Source organism: Cygnus olor, chromosome 26, assembly GCF_009769625.2.
Source record: "Cygnus olor isolate bCygOlo1 chromosome 26, bCygOlo1.pri.v2, whole genome shotgun sequence".
Lineage (NCBI taxonomy): Eukaryota > Metazoa > Chordata > Aves > Anseriformes > Anatidae > Cygnus > Cygnus olor.
In genome coordinates, this window is record NC_049194.1 from 3199580 (window position 1) to 3222355 (window position 22776).

Sequence of the window (22776 nt, forward strand, 5' to 3'; positions counted from 1 at the left end):
CTGCCGGCCTTCTGTCTGCGGGGCCGCGTGTCCTCACACGATTTCCATCCCTTTGCTGGTTTTGAACCAACTTTAGGGGGTTTCACAGAAAAAAAAAACGACAGAGCTATGGGGCCGTGCTGGGTGCCCCCGGCCGCTCGGCCCAGCACGAGGCCTCCCTCGCTCCGAGCTGCCCACTGGAGGCACAGGGCCACACGTGAAGTTTTATTATAAAATAAAATTTTATTTTATTCATTTTTGTCTCAAGATTCACGTCTGGCAGCGGGGTGGAGGCAGCGGCGGTGCGAGGCGTCCCTTGGTGCAAGCCACCGGCTAGAGGCGTGGAGCCATGTGTGGAGAAAAACCAAACTTTATTTTATTAATAAATAATAAACAAATTTTATTTCACCAAACTTTATTTTATTTATGTTATTATTATCTTATTTATCCACATCTGGGCCCTCTCGGATCGCCCGGCTGACAGGGGCACCTTGCCACTGTGGCACCCACCTGCCTGGGGGAATTACGGCTGTGGTTTTAGGAAGGGATTAGGGGTTTTAGGATGGGTTTGGAGGTTTTTTGGGGGGTTAGGGGTTTTAGGACAGGTTTGGGGATTCGGTGGGGGTTGGGGGTTTTAGGAAGGGTTTTGGGGTTTTAGGATGGGTTTGGAGGTTTTTCTTGGGGGGGATTGGGGGTTTTAGGAGGGGTTTGGATTTTATTGGGGGGGGGGTTAGGACGGGTTTGGAGTTTCTGGGGAGAAGTGGGGGGTTTTAAGATGGGTTTGGATTTTTTTTAGGTCAGGTTTGGGTTTTTTTTGGGGGTTGGAGGTTTTAGGAAGGGTTTGGGATTTTAGGATAGATTTTTAGAGGTTTTGGGGGGGGTTAAGATGGGTTTGTTTTTATTTGGGGGGAGTTGGGGGTTTTAGGACGGGTTTGGGGGTTTTAGGATGGGTTTGGAGTTTTTTGGGGGGAGATTGGAGGTTTTAGGAAAGTTTTTTTTGGGGGGTGGGGGGATGGGAGTTTTAGGACGTGTTTGGGGGTCTTAGGGGTGCTTTGGGGGGCTGTGGGACACGGTGGTCCCGGTGGCTTTGGGGCCGATCGGGGGGGAGGGGGGGGGCACCGGGACCTCCACGGCGGGGGGGGCGGGGCGGCGCTTGGAGGACCGCGCGCGTCGCCCATAGAGACGGCGGGCTAGAGCGGCGGCCCCGCCGCTTCCGGCGGAAGCGAGCGGAGCGGGGCGGAAGCTGGCGGGGTGGCGGCCGGTAGGGTCCCGGCCCGCCGCCGCCGGGCCCGGCGCCATGCGGAAATTCTTCCAGGAGATCAAGGCCGACCTCAAGTTCAAGAGCGCGGGGCCGGGCCAGAAACTGTCGGAACCGTCCCGGTAACTGGGCGCGGGGGCCGCGGGGGCCGGGCCGGTACGGGCGGGGGGGGGCCGGGCCGGTACCGGGCACGGAGGGGGGCGGGGGAGGGGCCGCCGGGGCTCTCCGAGGGGCGTTGGGGGGGAGGGGGGGAAGGCGAACGGGGCCCGGAGGTGCCCCGGAGCTGCCCCCGAGCGGCCCCGGCCTCCCGCAGCGCCCCCAAGGAGAAGCCGAAGGCGGAGGCGGCGCCGAGGCCCCGCCAGGGACCGACGGACGAGGCGCAGATGGCGGCGGCGGCGGCGCTGGCCCGCATGGAGCTGAAGGGCAAGGCCAAGCCGCCCTCGTCGCAGGAGGCCGTCAGGAACCAGGGTAGGGGGGCGCGGGGCGGCCCCGAGCCGGGGCCGGGCGGGCCGCGGGGCTGGGCAGGGGGCTCGGAGCGGCTCGGGACAGCCCGGCCCGGAGCGCCGGGGGCGGGGGAGGGAGGGGAGCGGCTGCCTTCCGGGGGGAGGCCGAGGGGGCTGGGGCTTGGAGAAGAGGAGACCGAGGGGCGACCTCACTGACGTTTGTAAATACGGAAAGGGGGAGGGTCAGGACGGAGCCAGGCTCTTCCCGGTGACACCCTGTGACAGGACAAGGGGCAGTGGGTGCCAGCTGGAACGCAGGAGGTTCTGCTTAAATGTGAGACAAAACTTCCTCCCGGTGAGGGTGGCGGAGCGCTGGGACAGGCTGCCCAGGGAGGCTGTGGGGTCTCCTTCTCTGGAGATATTCAAGGCCCGTCTGGACGCCTCCCTGGGCAGCCTGCTCTGGGGAACTGCTTTGGCGGGGGGGTTGGACCTGGTGAGCTCTGGAGGGCCCTGCCAACCCCTAACGTTTTGCGAGCTGAGCTCGGCCTCCTCCCTCGGTGTGGAGAGGGGTTCCCAGGCAGGCAGGGTTAGCTGGCCGGTGAAGCCGGCTCCTGGGGCTGATGACAAACCTCTCAGAAATGGGGTCACACACACCTGGGCGCTCCTGGGCCAGGAGCACAGCACCCACGGGAGCGTCAGCTTCCCCGGGGCAAAGCTGCAGAGCTCTCTGCTGAACCCCTCGGGGTCTGTGCCCCTGCCCCTGTAACTGGGATTTCTCTCTCCTAGTGAGAAAGGAGCTCATGGCTGAGGCAGCTGCGAGTGAGAAAGGGGGCTCCGCTGACAAAGAGGTACGAGGCACGCTGCTGCTCCCAGACTGCGTGAAACTGCACGCTTTGGGAGCGCTGGTGTCCCCCTCCTGTGCAGATGGGCTGAAACAAAGTACAGAGCCTCCTTCCTCCCTTCAGATCCATCTCGTTTGGTCTCTTTCAGGACCTGGCGTTCCCAGACACCGAAGCGGCAGTCAGACCGTCTGTTTCGGGCGTCTTCTTCACCTGTCCCTTGACTGGTGCGCTTGTAAGGAGAGACCAGAAGGAGAAGCACATCCGAGAAGCCATCCAGCTGGTAAGCGCCGCGTCTGCTGGCTGCACGCCTTTCCCTCCTTCCCTTTGGAAGCCGTTCTGTGGCACGGATCTCCTCGAGCGGCGCAGCAGTGACCTCGAGCCCTCTGCCTTGTAAATCTCCGCCCTGTGCTGTCTCCCAGGAGGGCAGCTCCCTTCAGGTGCTGACTAAAACGCCCGTGCCTTTGACTTGCTGCGAATCCCGAGGCGGGGAGCTCTGACCCACGCGTAGGTCAGCTCCCCCGTGACCAGCCTCTCTCCTCCTCCCGCAGTATTCTTCCACCGACCCCGTGGCCGCCTCCATCCTGGAGATTCACACCTTCAACAAGGACCGGGAGAAAGTCCGCCTGGGCGTGGAGACCATGGCCAAGTGAGCGGGGTGCTGGGTGCAGGCAGCTCGTGTCCCCCCCCCCCCCAGGAAGGTCAGCGGGCAGGTGCCCGGAGCACAGCAAGAAAATGCAGAGTCTGAAGAAAACCCAGCCCAAACCCCTGACACGTCTGAGCTAGGTGGTGCTGTCAGGCGAAATAAGGTCAGCTTCTGCGCTGTTCCCAGGGGGCGCAGTAGTTCAGGAGGTTTGGGAGCTGCTGGCTGAGATCAGGCGCCCCCATCTATTGCCTGGCTGGGGCATAAACCACATTATTTTACTTTCTTTCACTCCATTTCACTTTCTTCCATCTTTTTATTTCTTCATTTTCACTTTCTTTCGTCTTTTTACTTTCTTTCAGCTCCTATCTGCGAGACAACACTCTGAGCTGTCTCATTCAATGTGACCTTTACTCCTTGGGGTAGCGCGTCCTGAAGTGCCTGCTTCGATCCGTGAATTCCATTGCTCTTTCCGCAGGTACTTGGACAACATCTGCCTCCATCCAGAGGAGGAGAAGTACCGGAAAATCAAACTGCAGAACAAAGTGTTCCAGGTGAGACCGCGGCTCCTGCAGCTGCCCTGCCTGGGGAACTCCTGGCCTGGAGCAGACCGCATTTAATTCTTTCCTTTTCTTCCAGGAAAGGATAAACTGCCTGGAAGGGGTACACAGCTTCTTCCAGGCTGTTGGGTTTGAGACGAGAACGCTGCCTGTTCCGGGACAAGGCAAGAAATTTAAGTGTATTAAACTGGGGTGAGCAGTTGAGCAGTGGGACACCCCCGCGGCAGCCAGTTCTGGCTGCTCCAAGAGCTCCACGCTCCAAGGCAGTCACGTTAACAGCCCCTCACCCTGTCTTCTCCCTGATAAGTCCAAACTACGTTTTCTGGAGATCCTTATCCTCGTTCCTTACGCTACTCAAGTGATGACCGGGAGATTCGAGTCCTGTGCTTTGGGTTGCAGAGACCACAGAGGAGTACTACGTACTGAAGGAAGAGATGCTGACCCGGTTAGAAGACCTCAAGGACTACAAAGAGCAACTTTTAAGCTCGGAGCCAGTGCGGCCGCAGCTGGATCGCCAGCTCTGTGTCTTTAAACCCTCGCCTGAGGCTGCTCGGTTTGAGCTGCCAGATGACTTCTTCAACCTCACTGCAGAGGAGATAAAACGCGAGCAACGGCTCCGGTGAGTAGCCTTGAAGGGAGGGACCCAACTACCCAGGGGGCGGGTGTCCAGCGCCAACTGACGGCCTCACGCCTCTCCTTCGTGCTAAAAACCACTTTATATCTAAATATCTAAAGGACAGAAGCAGTGGAGAAGGCTTCAATGCTGAGGACGCGAGCCATGCGAGAGAGAGAAGAACAAAGGGAAATGCGGAAGTACAACTACACCCTGCTACGAGTCAGGTTTCCCGACGGATACATCCTCCAAGGTAAGAGACTTCTCGCCCTTTCTCTTGTAGCCTAAGAGCTTAAATCATAAGCGGGCTCGAGATGTGCGGACGCAGCTGATGGAGTAAAGCAGCAGAACCGGGGCGGGGTAACGCTTCTGTAATGACTCTTACCAGCTCTGAGCCCTCCGCCTGCCCGGGGCTGGCGCCGTAAGCCAGGGCTGACAGAGGGAGGAATCTCGAGGCATTGTTGATTAAATGAGCTCTGCCCAGGCTGCTGCTGGACTTCTGAGATCAGTTTGTTAGAGTAACCAGCACGGGGCTGCCTGCGTGGTGTCAGCCTATACAACAGCATAAAGCCTCTTCACGTTTTGTAACAGAACTCCAGAAATAATTTCAGGCTTTCCTGGTTCTTTGTTACAGGCTGGCAGGGGTTTGCAACAATGGAAGGAACATTTTTCTTTGGGAATTCTACTTTCATACTTCAGTTAAATGGGGCTGGTTTTATGCCACTGAAGCAGTTCATGGAGTTAGCAGTACCAGAGCCCCGTGAAACCTCCCACAAAAGGCTCCATTTGGTAAATGCCAGAGCCTCTTTCAATACCTCACACCTCATTTTCTCATGGCAGGGACTTTTTATGCAAGAGAACCCGTATCTGTGCTCTACAGCTTTGTGAGAGAAGCCCTCAGAGATGACTGGCTGCCCTTTGAGCTCCTGGGACCCGGAGGGCTCAAAGTGACTGACGAGAACTTGGCCTTCAATGAGTGTGGGCTGGTGAGTAAGAGCCAGCACCTTGCACGGGTGTCTTCATGTGAGGACAGAACCCGCCTTGTCAGGGTCAGCTGCTGCTCATAATTTAGGATTTGTCTCATGCTTTCAGGCCGGTTGTGCTCTGGCCCTTTCTTTCTAAGCTCAAGCAAATAATTACATGAAGACTTCTGGCTCAAGGCTAGGAGGCTGATGTGGAAGGAATTTTAGGGACCAAACTCTTTGTAGGAAGTGCAGGCTGCAGTAACTGCTAGCAGGTAGATCAGTTAAGCATCCGCACTGGCAAAAGATGGCAGAAATTACGAGCCCAGTACAGCTCTAGCCTAAAGCTTCTACCAGCAAGCCCAAAGCAGCGTCCCCTGTGGAGCTTCCTGCAGACATCCCTACTCATCCTTTTTGGTTAAAGTGCTCATGCTATTTTTTTTCCAGCTCTGTGAACACGCACAGCATGTTAGGAGGCGGTTAAAGCGTAGCCTTGCCGGAGCTTGGTGACGCTGGCTTCTCTGTTCCAGGTGCCCTCAGCCCTCCTGACCCTTGCCTGGGACGCAGCGGTCATGTCAGACATCCAGGCATCAGGACAGGAGCAGCCAGCGAGCCCCCTGAAACCAGAACTTCTCTCTAGGGTCCAGACACTGTCTTGAAATAAAGGGGAATGGATTCAGTGACAGTGGTTTTAGCCTGTTCCCTTCTGTTCCCGTACAGACTGGGGGAGCTTCCAGCTGTGCGACCTCAGAACTGACTGGGGTTGCAGAGTGGGAGGCTAGAGATTGAGCCAGTGTACCCCAACCTTGCCGTCACTTTCCCAGCTCAGTAACCAAACACTACGGCAGTCGTGCCCAGTAAAACACTTCCAGGACTGCTCTTAGGGGCTTTAGAGACCAAATTCCAGCAGTGACTGCTCGAGGTGTTTCCGAGATGATGAAGTACCCCGAGATGATGAAGTACCGCTTCCCTCCCTTGGCAGAGGGATGAGGTGTGGATACAAGGCTGGATTGCAACTGAGCGAGCCTGGCTATGGGCCTGGGCTTAGACTTCAGCTTTTCCTTTTGCTTCTGTGTGCACTGTAACTCCTATTGGAGAGAGTATATTTAGATAAAATTGTTTAGCCTAATTAAATGGGATATTTAAAGACTCAGCTTTGTTTAAAGTTCTTTGAACTGCACTGCTCTTACACATTTGAATTTCAGATGTGATCATCGCATCACATCACATGCTGTGGCGTCACACCTCTCTCTCACCTTCTTGCTTCAGGGCACCTGCAGACAAAGCAAGGGACAGCCCAGGAGGCTAAAACATCAGGAGCTATTTATGCTGCATCGTCCCACTGAACCCCAAACTACAGCTGCTATTTAGGGAACTCATTCGTCAACTCACAAGCCTCATGAGAAATTAAAAAAACACAGGAAGGTCGTTACATTCATTAGCAAGTCTGCTGCTAGTTCATTCCTTTATGCTTAAATCTTAAGTTCTGTGGGGTAGAAGCCAGCTTTTATATACACATACAACTTCTGTTGCAATGATGGGTACAGGAGACCAATAATCTGTCATTAAGCCTGGTATTACATGCCAGGTTGTCACAAAATAGGAGAAACAGCTTGCAGGTTTTTTCTCTTCCGAAGGTAAAGCCTGCTCCTGTTCTCTGTAGCAAGTAAGACCACAAGCAGGATAACAGAGAGCATAAATTCAAATATAATTGTACATCATTTATACCCAAGGGCATGCTATACAACATTATGAACAGAGAAATTCCCCAGAGGCATCACAATAAGCTTAGGTTAAAACCCCTCCACTAGTTTTAGAGATAACTTAGATACCTTCCATTACAAAGAAGTATCAAAATTTCAATAATGCTTTATTAAGGACAGATTAATATGCAATATCTTTAAGCTAAAAACTAAAGCTAAAAATTTAAGCTTCCATCTGGTCTGAAGCAGAACAAAGTGCTGTCTTCTCTTTACAAGAAATATGGAATACTTTCAAGTATCTTGTTCAGATACACAAGGTTTAAAATTTTCCTAAGTAATTCTACATACATACAGAGAAGTTAGTAGGCGTTTAAGTCTCAAACTGTATTAGGTGGGCTGACCGTGCTGACGTCCTGAGGAGCGGCAGTTGTGCCACTGGATGCTGAAGCTGTTTCAGTAACTGCCAACGTAGAATCTGCAAAGTAGAAAATGTTTTGTTTTTTTAAACAAAATCCTCATTAAACCGGTGGAATTTGACTACTGCCACACACACACGCAGTTTCAGCACTGGGTGACACCAATGCAGAATAAGATTACTTCGAACCTAAAAAGGATCTCCTCCATCTTTTTAGCGCTTTAGAGCCAGGCAGAGCTGCTACCAAACAGCACCAGAGCCCTCAGAACAAGAAGCTGCAAGCCTGCGGGAAGACTTTCGCCCCACTGCAGTCATGGAATAAGCAAAAGCAGCTTAAGATTAAACGCGAAGCTTCTTGCCAAACAGCTGTATTGTCTGTTAGGGAAGGGAGAGGACAGATCCAACACCAGCTCAGACAGAAAGGAGACCCAAGGTGTGTCTAGAATGGGTCAAACACTCGAGAACTTAATACTCTGGGAATATGCACAGGTCCTTATCTATCAATTAGAGGAGCTGCCCAACAAAAAAACCCACCACTTTGCTTAATTCAGGTTGGGCGAGTAGCATTGTGAACGAGCTATTGTGGAGCTGTAAGGAGGAGCCTGGAGGTTTTAAAAGTGATTTAGAGGAGCTGCATGTGGTTTGTGTTAAGCCATTGATCTGTACCATCAAGTACACATCTCTAAAGCCTCGCTGAGATGAAAGGAGCCGCTCCATTTCCTCATCCCACTGTTTCTGAATCCGCAGCCTGAAAGGATACACTATAGCAGGAGAGCTTTTGAAAGCCCTTTTCCAAGAGATAACTGGGACACAAATATAAACAACTGCTTAGATTCTACCACAAAGCTGTACAGTGGTAATCAGTGCTCATGTGTCAAACATCTGAGAGCTTGGTTATTATCTGATGTTATTTCCTTCAGAACAGACACTTCAGCATGCACTTAAGACTTCAAGAAGGCAGCAAAGCTACACTCCAAACCGTGTCAGTCCTGGAAGAGCGCTGAACTGAGCGTGCAAGCCCCAGAGACCCGCCCTTCTCAGCAGCAGTTACCACTATTAAGTGGATCTGCTTCTACTGACCCCAACATTCACTTTTCTGTCAGAAACAAACAGTAACACTGGCAGGTGATTGCTATTCACAAGCACTTTGCTTAGTCATTTGGAGGGAGAAAGGAAAAAGGGCGAGAGCAGATCAGAGAAAAAGGGTGAAAATCAAAGAAACATCTAGAATAAATCATAAAAAGCACAAAAATATCCTGAACAAAACACCTATAGGAAAGAGCACAAAGCTTGGAGAAACTGTGGCAGAAAACCAGCACCAGGTTTAGCTACAGTCCCTGCTCCACTGTGCTCTCCCTTCTGGGAGTGATCGCCTGCCAAGGGACCGCTATCGATGATTTTCCCACCTTTTCCTGGCTGTACATCCACAATTACGCAGTCGTCGTCATCCTCATCTTCTTCAGTGTCCGCCTGAAATCCATCCATGTCCATAGCTTCAGCCTAAAAGAAAAAAAAAAGAGGTATCAGGCGTGTGACAGCGAGCTGACGGCGCTAGCACGAGGTCCAGCGCAGCCAACGCCGGGTAGGGCTGCAGCGGTCACTCCTCACAACCGGCTGAGCAGGCAGGCGTCACTGTACGAACAACAACAAAAAAAGGAGTAAGAAAAGCAACCGCTGGCTTCAGCAGACATCGCCTTGTGGTAAAGGGCTTAGTTTGCGATGGCACGTACAGCAGGAAGCACGCCAAGCTTCTGCTCCAAGATGTTCCCCTGGTACACAAAACAATGAGCAGCCCACACATCTGAAAGCCGGTTCAAACCTCAATTAAAATCCGACTCCGTTTTGTCCTTCTCTTTTTTTCCTCCCCCCCCACGTCTTGATTTCTTTTGATGCTTTTTTGCTTCTGGAGATGGAAAGGGACTTTTGCCTGTCAAATATACAACAAGCTTGTTCTCTCCCCTGACTTTTCATCTTTGTCAGTCGGCTTTTATTCAGGGAGGGACGACAGTTCTTCCCTGGGTGACCCGATCTTGGGAGCAGCTCAAACCACTCATTTTGAATCAGAAAAAAAAAAAAAGAACGCAAGGAGAAATGCGAACTGAAGTTGCCCAGCATTGAACAGCTCTAAGTTTTTTGGGTTTGTTTTTTTTTTTGTTCCTTCCTTTTCTCTTTTCCTTCAATTGGAACCGTGGAATGAAAGTCTCCGAGGTAGACTTTGGTCCCTATCCACACAATTTTATAGAATCTCAGAATGGTCTGGGTTAGAGGGGACCTTAAAGCCCATCTAATTCCAGACCAGAAACCGTAAGTTCACAGCTGTCACTGAAGTCACACTTCTCAGATTAAGCATTCCCCTCCTACACACGTGTAGGTATTGCCCACTCGAACGAGTTTCTCTTTCTCTGCAGCTTATGTAAGAGCACCTTTACTTACAAAAGCCCTGGAGCGAGCTTCACAGCAGAGTTCTACAAGCCACGGATAAGAACAACTGGCGGGTCGAGGCTGTCAGGTTCTCCAGTTTCTCCACCAGCTCGGCAGGCAGAATGGGAGCTCAGTACCCGAGCAGTGCTGATTTAGGTACGGGGCACGAAAGGCTTCCAGGAGCCTGCCACCTTTTCTCTGAGCCGCGCTGCACCACACCTCACAAGGGCAACCGAGGTGCTTCCGAGAGCTTTGAAGAATTCAGGCCAATGGTGCAACTCCACTGAAAACCTTTGTTTCGCTATTTATATTTATATATTCGCAATAACAAATTGCTCAAGCAATTTGTTCTGAGCAGAATCTCCAGTGGGTGCCAAGCAGACTTTTTTTTTTTTTTTTTTAAATCTCTGCCTTTATTTAGTGCGTATGAAAAAACCCAAGCAGATGGAGTTCGGGGGCTGAACAGTTTCTCACAAATCTCTGATCCCTATCAATGCTTGTACTTGATTGCGGAGCTTCTTCAGTAGAAGAGCCAAAGAAATTAAGAATAAAGTGGGAAAGAAAAGCATGAAAAGCCTCGTGTGAGGCTTTTCTCACCCTTGTCCGCAGGGGATTATGAATAAATCCACTGAAGAGTGCAAACCAGTCCTGCCTGTAGGTTTGGAGGCTACCAGTCGCTAATACCAGGCTTCAGGATCTAAAGCCTCGGTCTTAAGCGCATGACAGAGAATCGCACAGCTAAAGCAGCAATCACATACTTTTCAATCATCCTTTTGGATAATTAAGCTCTTAATGCTGTGTGTTCACCTCTGCTTTTCAGGGTAACCACAGCAGGAAGGCCAAAACAAAGCTCAGAGCTGGAAGAGCAACTACTCCAAATCCATCTCATTTGGTTCCTGTGATTTATTTCATTTTTTTTTAAACCAGCTCTTGAAATCCAGCTTTATACACGATGGCGTAAGCCTGAGACTTTACAGACTGTTAAGGGTTGAGCTGCAGCACCTAGGAATCACATTTAATCGGCACACATGCAACCGATGCAAGTCACCAGCCCCAGCTACACATCTGGCAGCCATACACACACAGAAAAACCTCCACACAAATTACAGCCAGCTGTAAAACCACGGCCAAGCAGACACTCCGACTATTCACGGCTTGGAAGCAATCGCTGCCAAACAGCAGAAAGTAGAAGAACAGCAGGAGAGCAACGTTTCAAATGAAACAGGCCAAGCTACAGGGCAAGAAAAGAAAGCCATCTCTTTAGAGGTGCCCAATTCCACTCTTTCCCCACAAACTGGGTCTTTTTGTCTGAAGCATGGTTTCTAGAGCTCAGTATCTTGATTCTGATGGCAGCTCTAGGCCAATCTAGGAGGCATGCCAGACCGCTCGCCTACTGAGGATGCACAGCTACGTTCCCACCGTTCTTTATCGGGGAGAGTGTTGCCAAAGCAGCTCACCTGTTCAGCACCCCGGGGCCTTTTCATGAATTTCGTGATGCACATGCTTCCAGTGGGCTTCCTCTTCACCGGCACAGGCGCGGTCTGCACAAGCGCCGTGCCCGGCACGCTGCCACTGTCCTCCTTTCCCGAAGAAGGGACTTGGGTGACGTAGTTCCACTGACAAGGGACAGGGAGGTGCTCCTGATCAAAACTCTTCAGCACCTCCGAGTGGACGTACCAGCACATCCTGTATTCGGGTCTCTTCTCATACACAGAGTTCTCGGAAATGATTCGCTTTAGCCTGGCTTTGGAAGGGACGCCGCTGTCCTCGCCAACAGGCGTCTGCGGCCGGGACGCGTGGGGACTCACGGGGCTGGTGTCTCCGCAGTCGGCAGCCGCGGTCACGTCGCTGAACAGTCCTTGCCGGCAGCACTCCTGGAACTCCTGGATGATCACTTTGCTCCCGTTCACGTTCCCGTGGAGCAAAGGCAGCAGCTGGCCGAGGACTGCAAAGAAAAGGTTGCACAAAGGTTGTGGGGAAGACTCAAAGGTGGAAAAAAAGCCAGGCTGACATAACCCATCTGTGCACATGCTCCAGGAAAGAAGACAAATAGGTTGAGATTTTAGGTATGGGATCGTAACAGGAGCTGAACCTGATACAGACACATCGACCTCAATAAGAGTTGACCCAAAAGTGAAAGTCCCAACCCCTCTTGTAGCTTTTCATAAATTATTCGCATCCTCACGTTAACTACACACAGGACTGAAATGTCTCTCACAAACCAAATCCTCTCTCCCTGAAGAATCCACGGGTAAGTGGGCTCAAGCACTTCCAGTAAGTGATCCTAAATCCAAGCCTACCAAAGTCTTGTTGGCTTTGTTTGCTTGATTATCTGAAGGAAGAGTTTTTGGAGGAGTAACTAAGGCCCTATGGGGTGCCATGACAGAAAACTCATTTTCAAGAGATCTCACAGAGATTACTTGAATTTCAAACGTGTCATAAGCAGGTCATCCTGACATTGTAACTTGAAACAAAAATCCACCATCTCAAAAGCAGAGCACAACAGTGCATAAATGCAATTACTCAGCCCTTTATGTCTTACTTTGTTGATCTTTTGCTCTTTTTTTGCTACATTTTTGTATCTGCTGGTCTTCCTCTGCAAGGGGTAAATCCAGGATGCATGCTGTGAACTGCTGGAGAACCTTCAGGTCTGCGTTTGTGCTGCTGTCGTTCTCTGCGCTTTCCCAGACGCAGCCAATTTTCACAGGCTGCAGAACATGAAACCTCTTCCCCTTGGCCATCAGTTCATCCCACTCCTTTGCTTTCAGCTTTTGACGGACCTTCTGATTCTCTGGATCACACTCCTAAAGCCACAGGCGAGAAAGAACTTGATACAAGCATCCCAGAAAAAAAAAAAGTTCTTTAAAACCCAATATCTTTAGTGTGTTCCCCGAGTTACACAAGTCTGCTCATGCAGACCAGAGATGAGTTACGTCCCTGCCTCCACGTCAGTATTTAATGTGTTTTACACTGGAGGCATAGATGGAAGTCCAGTGACAACCAGTTCACTTACTTCTGTCACTCCTTCATCTTCAGATAGGTACCCATGGGGTACAAAAAACCCATCGTCGTCATCTTCATCCTCTCCCTCCTCTTCATCGTCCTAAAAATAAACTTTGCTTTTTAGAAGTCACACCGACAAGCGCGATTGTTCCCCAAAAGCTCTTTTTCCATCACACAGAAACCTTACCCCTTCGCTATGGGAAAGGCTTTCTCCAGGTTCCTCCTCTTCCCACTCTTCATCGCTATCTACTTCGTAGTCCAGTAGTTTCTAGAATGAAACACACCAATATTCCACTTCTGTCAGTCTGAGAGTATGATGCTAGAGGCCGGTGTTCCAAAACTCAATAGCAAGAGGGAACATGCAAGTGGATCAGAAATCCCAGAGAACAGGTGGACGTGAACACCGTATATTCACTTCAAGAGCATAAAGGAAGAAAAGAATCTGACTACGTTGCCTGTAAGATACTTACGCAGTCCTTTGACCAAGGATTCCTGGGACGGATCATAGTGGTTCTCTTGTTCCAAGTGCCCCAGTATGCAGGACGGTGATTCTCACAAAACTGCAGAAGTTTCATTCTACCAAACTTCCCCCTTTCAGGAACAGCATCTGTTTTGCAGTTAGCCACTACCACCACATCGCTGTTAAAGCAAAAGGACCATCTTCAGTACTTACAGAATGCTCCCCTGATGCTCAGGAAAATAGCTTTTAGAAAGTTTCAGCTCAGCCAGGACACCAACCCAGGGCTTGAGCTCATTAGAACAGGCACTGACAACTGGCTTGCAAGAACAGGAGTTCCAGACAAGCTCCCACCCTCCTTAACCACGACACTATGTGCAACAGCAGCTCTGCCTTGGCTATCTGTTTATTTTTTAAAACTATGCAAGATGAACACCACTAAGGCAAGTAGTGTCCAGCGCCAAAATGGAGCTGCCTGAAACATTATATAGAATGAAGGAAATCCGCATTATAACACACTCTCCCCAGGAAAATAAATCTCAGACAAAGCAAGTACCAAAAGAAAAACTGCATCTCTAATATTAGTATAAAACTACTTTGAAAGCAATCTCCTGTTCATTATACAAAAGCAAAGAAAAGCCCCAAGCCAGACTGACCTGTTTACTATGTCAGTACTGTTATTGACAAAAGTAGGTCCAGTTTTACGAGATTTACGACACTTCAGGTCTCTCAAGAAAGAAACTTCGCTATTCTGTGCGCGCAGGAGCTGATCCAGCTGTTCTAAGAGGTCTGAATCAAGGGTAATACGACAGAGGGGAGCTAAGACCATGTTCTCCTTAATTTCGAAAGGAGCAAACTTTCCACAAGAGCCAGCAAGAATCTGAAAGAGTAAGTGAGGATTGTTAGGGTCTGAACACCTGAGAAACTGTAGTACCAACAGATAAAACATACACAAGTCTAAAATACCAGTTTACTGATGTTTGATTGACAACTTGGGTTAAGCCCCTCCAACAGATCTTAAGTAAGTTTAAGTCTTCACAGCCAACGTAGCAGAAGACAAAGTTGAGATTTTTACTAAAGCAACAACAAATTTCTTTTGCCATCTCTGCTCTGGTCACAGACTTTTTTTAAACCCTCTATGTTTTTAAGATTAGGAAGCAAGAAATGCTAATGCTTTGTTAACCAAAGAAGCTCTAAGAGACAGATCTGAGGAAAATCAGCGTACGTGTAAGATGGCCAACAAAAATACAAATACCTCACCTTTGGGGCTTGCGGAGTCTTTGGTTTCTGGAAGAATCTTGTAATCTCTGCTTTCTGTGCATTAATACGCTAAAGTCAGAACAAAAATGCAAACTATGAACAACGGCAGGACAAGGCCTTATCATTTAAAGGGATCTCAGGCATGACCCAGTGTCAAATCTAATGAGGTATAAAACAAAGTTCAGTTATTTACCAGCTCCCGTAACTCAATAAAAGAGTAATCGCTTTCTGTAACACACCTACGTGGATTCCAGTGTCATTACTAAGACAAGGGGTGGAGTTCATTTACAGGCATTGGAAAAAAAATAAAAACAACAAAAAAACAGACGCAGGAAGAACTGAACAGATAAATCAGGAACACCAACATCTACAAACAAAACAGGCAAGAAACCTGCACGATGCAAGTGGTGGAGCAGCACCACCAGGTCCAAACGGACACGCTCGTTCCCAAGCGGCAGGACAGTGTGAGGGGCACCAACGCACGGTGCGCTGCTCGGAGAACTTCTGAGAGAGCAAAGCAGTAACTGCAGAAGTCATTGTGAGCAGCCCAGCAGCACTCAGCAGGATGCCAGGGAGCCCATTAACAGCATTTCACCGGAACAGACGAGCTGAGAGAAAGCATTTACCTTTTCTTCTTCTTTTAACCGTTTCTCCTCTTCTTTCTTTCTCTTCTCTTCAAGTTTTGCCCTTAAATATAAAATTCATTTCAGTTGTCACTAACCACAAAGCGTTTACTTGAGCTGAGGCAGAGGTGAGAAGCCCTGCACCTTGACCATATCACACCAAACAAGACAATAATCTGTTAATTCAGCCAAGAGCCATACTTGGTTAAACGCGTAAGACTCTTTTCATTCCTTCTAGAGCAAACATTGACCTGTTTTAGCCACGAAGTAGCTAGGCTGCTTGAAACCTTCCTCAATAGCAAGAGGAGGCATTTATTTACTATGTTATCGAGTTACAAATGACTTCCTCAACAGACAGGCCACCGGTGCCAGCAAAATGCAGCCAGGAGCAAGCCTGGTCACGAAGGGAAAACTCAGAGGAGCGTGACAGCTCCTTTCAGCCATTTCAGATCAGAAGCCCAGGTCAGTCTGCAAGCAAAAAGCGGTGTAGTAGAGCTGAGCCTACATTCTGGCAGCCTTTCATCGCTTAAAATAAATTCCGTGACAAAGAGGCATTGCTGTTTGACTGGCATAGCCCCTGAAAGTCAGGGTGCGCATGCAGAGGTGCTCACAGTTACACATTATTCCCCACGGCCTGTAGAAGCCACACCACTTACTCTAAAGCTTCCTGCCTCTCCTTGCGTTTCTCTTCCTTCGCTCTCAACTTCTCAGCTTTTTCCTTTTCTTCTTTTTCTTTCTTTTCTCTCCTTTCTTTCTCTTTCAACTCTTTCTCTTCCTCTTTTTTCTTCTTTGCCTCTTCCTTGGCTCGCTCTTTCGCGGCTTTTGCCTCTTCCTTCAGCCTTCCCTTTTCCTCCCTTTCCGCTTGTAGCTTCTGCAGCTTGTCGGCACGCTCCTGGTCCTAGTTCAGAAAGAAGCCATTAAGCAGGTGTCTTTTCATGCACAGTAGCTGCTGGCAGACAAACATGAGTAAAAATAAGGATGCAATTTTTTCAGCTGAGATGCTACAGCGGATTCTTGCACCCAGTGCTTGACCTGCAACAGTTTTGAGGTCGTATAGGACATGATATTAACCGCAGCTACGTGCTGCTTCAGCTAGCTCAGCCCTCTTGTACTGATCTCGTACTCTCTGAAGGTCTGAAGGCATTAACTTCTTCCCCTAAAAACAGACATTCTCACTTCCTAAGCATCAAAGGACGCTTTGTACTCGCTCTGTGTTTGAGTCATCTTCATTATCAATGTAGTATTGGGGAAAGTTGCACAGGAGAGAATTTTTATTACTTTAAAAACACAGCAGATTGTTTCCAAAGAGTATTTTGGAAACACACGCCCCGCGAGCTAAGCTGTCGTGCTTTTCTACCTGTGTGTGCCTGCCATTACATAAATTCGAGGAGTGAATTTATAAATTTGAAGAGTGAATTTTATCTGATTGTGTTATCAGCCCACAAGGATTTTCTGACTGCTTTTCGTGATCTCAGGCAGTAATGCAAGTCTCCAAACACTGGATTGTGCAGCTGCTTTATTAGGCTTGAAACTAACCAAAAATGCCACTTGTGTCAGTTCCTTTCCGATAAGCGGGCAGCGCGAGGGGCTGGGAGCTTTTTTAAGGGGTACTGTGGGAACAACGGGGGAAGATTACACGGCAAGCGTTTCCATTCACAGTATTTCATCCCCTCATTATGGCTCTACCGACACATAAATGAGAACGTGGCACGCTTGCTAAAAATGACAAAATAGAGGAAAATAACTCCCCTATACCGTAGGCCTTGGTAATTCCACCAGGAAACTAGGACGTGGCTGTGCTCAGACACACAAGCGTCCTTATGGTGTATTTCTAATTTCTTTTTGTTTATTTCACATCTTCGCTTTCTTGGCAGCACCAAGAGGACTGAACGGCATCGCAATGTGCCGCTGACACAACGCTGGCAGTCATTTGAAAGAAGCATCATTGTCAGAACTGAGTCACGGCAGGCAGTGAAAACCCACCAGGTAGCTTTGGGAAGCGCTGCAGAGCTAGCAGCGGGGCTGGCAGGTGGGTTTGGTTTTCAGCACAATAAAGCTTCCACTCTCAACGCTCTCACATGCTATTTATATAAATATACGTTACGTAAATAAGGGAAGAACGCCGCAGATTGGAGTTCTATATGGGGCAGTGCGAAAAGCAAGCATCCTAGCACACTCAGCCACTTATAACTCACAGAAAAAAAACGCAACAGACCAACTTTATAAACCGGTTCCTAAGAAACATCAGAAGAAGTCAGAAGCCCAGGCCTTGCTAGCTGCAGTGAAAACAACAGGCAGCTTCTCAGCCTGCAAAGCCCACTCCTACAGAGCTGCCTGCTCAAGAGCTCCATGTGATGCAGCAGCTTCCTTTAGATTTAGCATTTCACGACTGGAAGCGGAATGGACAGCAGAATTATTACAGCACCTTGTCGTTGTGGAAGACTTTTCTGCCTAGCAAACCCAGACTGTAGCTTCAGCGCTTCCAGCAGCTTCCAACAGTTTCCTCAGCAAGCCCTAAGAGCAGCAGCCCGTTCGCCTCACGTACTAACGAGGAGCGGACACGGTTTTGTGGCTCAAAGGCAGAGAGGTGAGAACGGCGAGGCAGGAACCAGCCCTAACCGAAGGCTCCTGAGGGTCTCACCTGTGTCTGTCCGCCTCGCGGGCTGCACCTACTCTCTCTGGAAGGGTTTGAAAAAAAAAAAAATCTCAAAAAGCACTTTGACAAGCAGGTAGCAACATTTACAGTTCCTTAATATCTTCCTGAAGTGCCCAGGAATGCAGTGCAGGCCACCCACACGTCATTATGTATGCATTAAGGAGCTTTGGAACACGCTGAGCACTTTAACTGCACGCATTAAGGTTCTTCCATATTCATCAGTCAGGAAAGCCAGGAAAAGAGATGTTTTAAGTGGACCAAAATGAAACGCAAAGGGCTTTGCTTACTGTTCAACGCAAAAGCACAGCAGGTTAGTTTTCTATGTCAGTGAAAATGCCTTACTCTTTGCAATCTCAGCTTCTCCTTCTCCGCAGAGCTTTTGTGGAATTTCTGAGGTACCTGAAAACACAAAATGCAAGTTTTAGAGATCCACGTCACTTCCTCTTCACAAGACACTGAGAGTCCTAAAAAACCAGCAAGCTTCATCTGAATTACCCTAACATTACTCTTTCAGATCAGTATATTCAGCAACTTCAGAATTCCTTCGGTATAGGATGTAAGAATACAGTTCAGGCATATCTAATCTCACTGATTTACATTTAGGCCTGAACACGTCTAACTGTTTCAGTTAACGTTAAGTCCTCGTATCACCAAATTTTGCATAAACAAATCCCTCTGGTTTCTCAGCCCTGAAGTATCCCTCGCAGTGTGACACCACGTGCATGAAAACAAACAGAAGCTACAGCTGCTACAAATCACAGGAGCGTGACAGAGGGCATAACATTTAATTATAGCAAAGTCACTTCCTTTGAGTAAAGTTTAGGGTTTTTTCTGATCCTACCACTTACAACTGCCAGGATATTTGGCTAGAATTTCCTGAATACGAGGACTTTTCACGTTTTATCTTCTCGTAAATCATAGCCCTCTGACTCCTCCACTAGTATCAGCATATCAGCCCTGAAGTTCCCAACGGGTCACACTTGCCATTTCTCCTCAAGCCATTATTTACAGGGGGAAAAAGAAAAAAAAAAGGCTGAAAGGTACCTGGTGTCTGAATAGCAAACTGTGCTGTTCATTGACACGTTAGGTCTTTGACCAGTCTATATTTCAGCAGATTCTGGCTTGGTTTCTCATATCCACCCCTTCCTGTTCTCCTGCCGTTCTCAGCAGAAGGTAGAATGTTTATCCCTGGGATTAAGAAACTAAAACAGACCAAAAGCTTTATTTTCTATACTCGGACACCGAGGTTGACATGGTGCAAAGCTGTGTCAGGAGACCCTGTCCTTATCTGATGGAAGCTCCTAGTTAAAAGAACTCTTACTTTCGGTTATCAAAGCTGTTTCCACCTTGAAAAACAAACAGACGAGGACAGACAACTACAGATCGATGCACGCACTTCCCATTTCGGCAAACAGAACGTGAGCTGTCTCTAATCGTACTTCACACCACGAGAAACCAATAACTCGGCTGCACTGCCAGGTTACACCAGGAGTCAAGTACTTTTTGTTGTTGTTGTTCTGCTATACTGGAAATATTCCACGTCTACCTGAGTTTGTGCGCGCACTTTAAAGAAGTCAGATTGCAAATTTTAACAGCCCCAAAACCAGATAACGCTTCTTGAGAAAATCCACACCACAGAAGAAAGACCGATCACGTTGATACCTCCAAGTCCCAACTAACTCGTTGATGTTTCCTCCAGGCCTGCGAGCTTTTACCTCGCCTCTGGTACAGTCTCTCCTCAAACCCCCAGGGGCTAGCTGATAAAAATCCTTCTTAAAAGGCTTCAGACAGCAGAAGGCAGTTCTCGTGGGGTGACACGAGCAGCAAGGCGACACCTCTGCAGCTCTGAATCCCTTCCTCGTTTTTCCTCTAATGACGTGGTTGAGAAAAACAAACAGGACTGCCAGCCACCCCCGGCCTAACTTCAGGTGAGGCCTGGCTGCTCTGGGAGTGCCCTGTTCCTGAGTTTGACCACTGGGCCCCCACCAGAGAAATCCCCACTTCGCACCCCGCTGAGCTGCTCCCAAGAAGCCTGTGCGCTTCCTAACTGCTCAAGTCACGGCTGTTTCAGCCATCCCTGCAGATATCCCTGCCTTTAAAATCTTCCTCTTCGGTTCAGCACCAAGTCACGACGCTTTGGGGGTCTCTTGCTAAGAGGACAGGCCCTAAACGGAAACAAAACCCGCTCGCAGCCACCCGGCTCGTGCAGAGCCCTCGCTTCGGAGGTGTTCCTGCTCACGCCCCAGCCTTCCCTGGCCGACAGCACCGCAGGAGCGCTGCCTCCTCTACGCACAGCGACTTCTCGCAGCACGCCCCGTGCTCGCGGGTGCACACTCACCAAGATGGCTGACAGCACGGGCTTTGCACACTTAACCCCAAGGCAGCCTCACTCGGCTTGTCCTCAGACAGACACACGCAGCTCCGTCAACGCGTCACGGTTCCACCTAAAACGTTTTCTATCCCACAGTCTGAAAAGTTCAGAGCTCAAGAAGTATTTGCACTGAGTGGTGCTGAAGTCTACCTCGGGTTAGCGTTCTCTCACAGTATTACAGCAGCTCAGAGAGGACAGGATGGAGGCTGTGAAACCTCACCTATTGGTCACAGGTATCTTTGAACACTGCTCACATCCCATTTACCAAAACATTAAGCATGCACTTCACGGCCACTTTATAAGAAATGAAACAGTAATGGAGTTTAAAGTTGCCTTCCTGCTGTGCAAATGTAGCGGCTCTAAGCCGAGATCTAAATCTTAGAGCTACACAATTTAAAGGAGTCAAAATGGCAGTAACTCAGTTACATTATTAACTAAACAGACACCACCTGCCATGCGCTTCTCACGATCTTTCTATCTTATTCGTCCTTCTCAGGGCAATCACAGGAAACCATACGACCTAGCTACAGCGTCACCATTTTTAAAGAGCCCAAGAAAAGAGACCAACCTTCCTAACAGGCGTTGAGAAAGCTAAAGGACTAGTATTTCTCTTGGGTTCTGCAGCAGGCTGTGCCTCGGGGGAGCTCACAGAGGGAGAGCTTAACGAGGAATTAGTAAGTACAGAGTCTCCTTCATAGGATGATTCCGCAGTCTCGTTCTCTGATGTGACACTTCCGTCCAGAGAAGTGACCTGGGGAGATCTGGCGGTCATAATATCCTCCAGGAGCACTACGGGCATCTTCCCCTCAAATATGATATCCTTCAGTTTGCCCTGATTCACCTTCGCGTTTTCCAAGTCGTTGCATTTCGTTAACCCAGAACAAGACTGGATGCCATCTACCAACTCTTCCTCTTTACTTGCTACAGCTTCACGCTGCGCATCAGTCCCCACTGAGTCGTCCGTTGGGCTATTCTGGGTGGAATTCGGGCAACTCAGTTCGTTCGTTTCTTTTCCTAGCGTGCCATTAGTTACAGCTACGGATGACGACGCTTTGGAATCAACAGAGTCGGCACCATCGCTTAGTCTATGGCTAGAGTCATTTGCAGGGTCAATAGCGACTACCATTTCATCTGTGCTATCCTTCGTGCTTTTCTGGATAAAGTGATCTAACGGACCCTTTCCGTTAACAAGCTGGGGAACAAAATTCACGTCTGAGTTCAGCTGGCAGTCGTTCTCCACGTTGTCCACGGAGGCACGCGACGCATCCGCAGAGGGATCCATACTCGGACCGAAACCGCTTTGCGAGCTCTTCACTTTTTTGACCTCGGGATCCGCGTCGTACTTCTCCTTCGGCACGGGATTCAGGCGTTTGAACGGCAGGCGGGCTGAAACAAAGAACATTCGCCTCTTTAACCACGGCGTACAGTCACTGGGACAGGGAGAGGGGGCGAGAAAAGGGAAGGAAGACCCGAGACGCCCGACGGGGCGCTAAGCACGGAGCTGGGAGCCGGCCGGGCCCGGTTCGGTGCCGCGGGGGCTGACAGGCCGCCCGCCTCGTGGCCGGCGCTGCGCTTCCCGGAGCCTCACCTTGCACCAGCTTCCGCGGGGGGCCGACGGCTTTGTCTCTGCACTCCATGGCTGCGGGGGGAGAAAAGCACAGCGCGGTGAGGGGCTGCGAACGCCCGGCCCCGGTTCCGGCCCCGGTTCCGGCCCCGCCGCCCTCTCCCCCCCGCCACAACCGGGGCAGCGGCGAGCCCAAGGCACGGAGCCTGCCCCCCCCACCCCCCAGCCCCCTCAGGCCTTCAGGGACCGACGCTCCCCGGGGAGCAGCGGCCTGGCCGCAACCGGGGCCCGCTGGGCCGGGCCCGAGCCCGCTCCCGGGGCCTCCTTTGTTACTTCACGGAGGCCTCGGGAAGGCCCCGGTGGCCCCGGGCCCGCCCCTACCTGCCATGGCGGGGCGTCGCGGCCCTTCCCGGGGGCGGCCGAGGCCGAGCCGAGCGGCCCCGAGCGGCCCCGAGCGGCCCCGGCCCGTCCGGTCCTGCCCCGGCGGCTCCCGCTCGTATTTGGCGGGAGCCGGGGCGACCCCGCGCCTGAGCGCGCTGATAGGCGGAGCGCGCCCACGTGACCCGCCCTTCCGCCCGCTCCGCCCCTCCGCGAGCATTCCGCCTCATTGGCCACGGCGAGCGGAGCAGCTGATTGGCCGTTGCGCTTGTCGCTCCGAGCGTGTGGAGGCGCTGATTGGGTGGCGAGGGGGGGAGAGGGCGGGCGGGGTGGCCGCAGGGAGGCCGCAGCACGCGTTCCGCGGGGGTGGGCGGGGCCGCGCAGCGCGCCGGGCCGCCGCGGGGCCGGGGCCAATGCGCGAAATGGCGGCGGGCCGGGCGGCGCTGCCGCGGGGGCTGCTGGGAGTTGTAGTCCCGGAGGCCACGCGGAGCCCTACCGCCCGGGGCGCCGCGCCTACGGCCTCCCAGCGGCTGCGGGGCGGCCCCGAGCCCCCCCCCCGGCCCCGTCCGTGAGGCTGCGGCTTGGGCCGGGCCGGGCCTGGCCGCCCCCGGACCCCAGGGGCTGGCCG

At 50.8% G+C, this 22776-nt stretch overlaps 2 protein-coding genes across 3 annotated transcripts; one reads left to right on the forward strand and one right to left on the reverse strand.

Moving 5' to 3' along the window:
* The first annotated feature begins 1202 nt into the window (after nucleotides 1–1202).
* On the forward strand, nucleotides 1203–6446 carry UBXN6 (UBX domain protein 6). 2 transcript variants are annotated; one of them, XM_040537528.1, is made up of 11 exons: nucleotides 1203–1359; nucleotides 1551–1705; nucleotides 2467–2528; nucleotides 2671–2802; nucleotides 3071–3168; nucleotides 3641–3716; nucleotides 3802–3886; nucleotides 4122–4341; nucleotides 4458–4588; nucleotides 5176–5321; nucleotides 5828–6446. In XM_040537528.1, exons 1-11 carry the CDS (start codon nucleotides 1277–1279, stop codon nucleotides 5954–5956), a joined length of 1317 nt encoding a protein of 438 aa, XP_040393462.1. In that variant the 5' UTR covers nucleotides 1203–1276; the 3' UTR covers nucleotides 5957–6446. The 2 variants fall into 2 exon arrangements, with proteins under 2 accessions (XP_040393462.1, XP_040393463.1); XM_040537529.1 differs by lacking the exon at nucleotides 1551–1705 and having other exon boundaries at nucleotides 1238–1359.
* A 544-nt stretch (nucleotides 6447–6990) lies between these two features.
* On the reverse strand, nucleotides 6991–22320 carry CHAF1A (chromatin assembly factor 1 subunit A). The gene is made up of 15 exons (XM_040537526.1): nucleotides 22152–22320; nucleotides 21795–21845; nucleotides 20775–21592; nucleotides 18178–18234; nucleotides 15836–16077; nucleotides 15183–15243; nucleotides 14557–14625; nucleotides 13953–14176; nucleotides 13310–13478; nucleotides 13027–13107; nucleotides 12850–12939; nucleotides 12379–12640; nucleotides 11294–11781; nucleotides 8822–8915; nucleotides 6991–7475 (listed from the first exon to the last, which is right to left on the reverse strand). Exons 1-15 carry the CDS (start codon nucleotides 22156–22158, stop codon nucleotides 7378–7380), a joined length of 2811 nt encoding a protein of 936 aa, XP_040393460.1. The 5' UTR covers nucleotides 22159–22320; the 3' UTR covers nucleotides 6991–7377.
* Nucleotides 22321–22776: the final 456 nt, after the last annotated feature.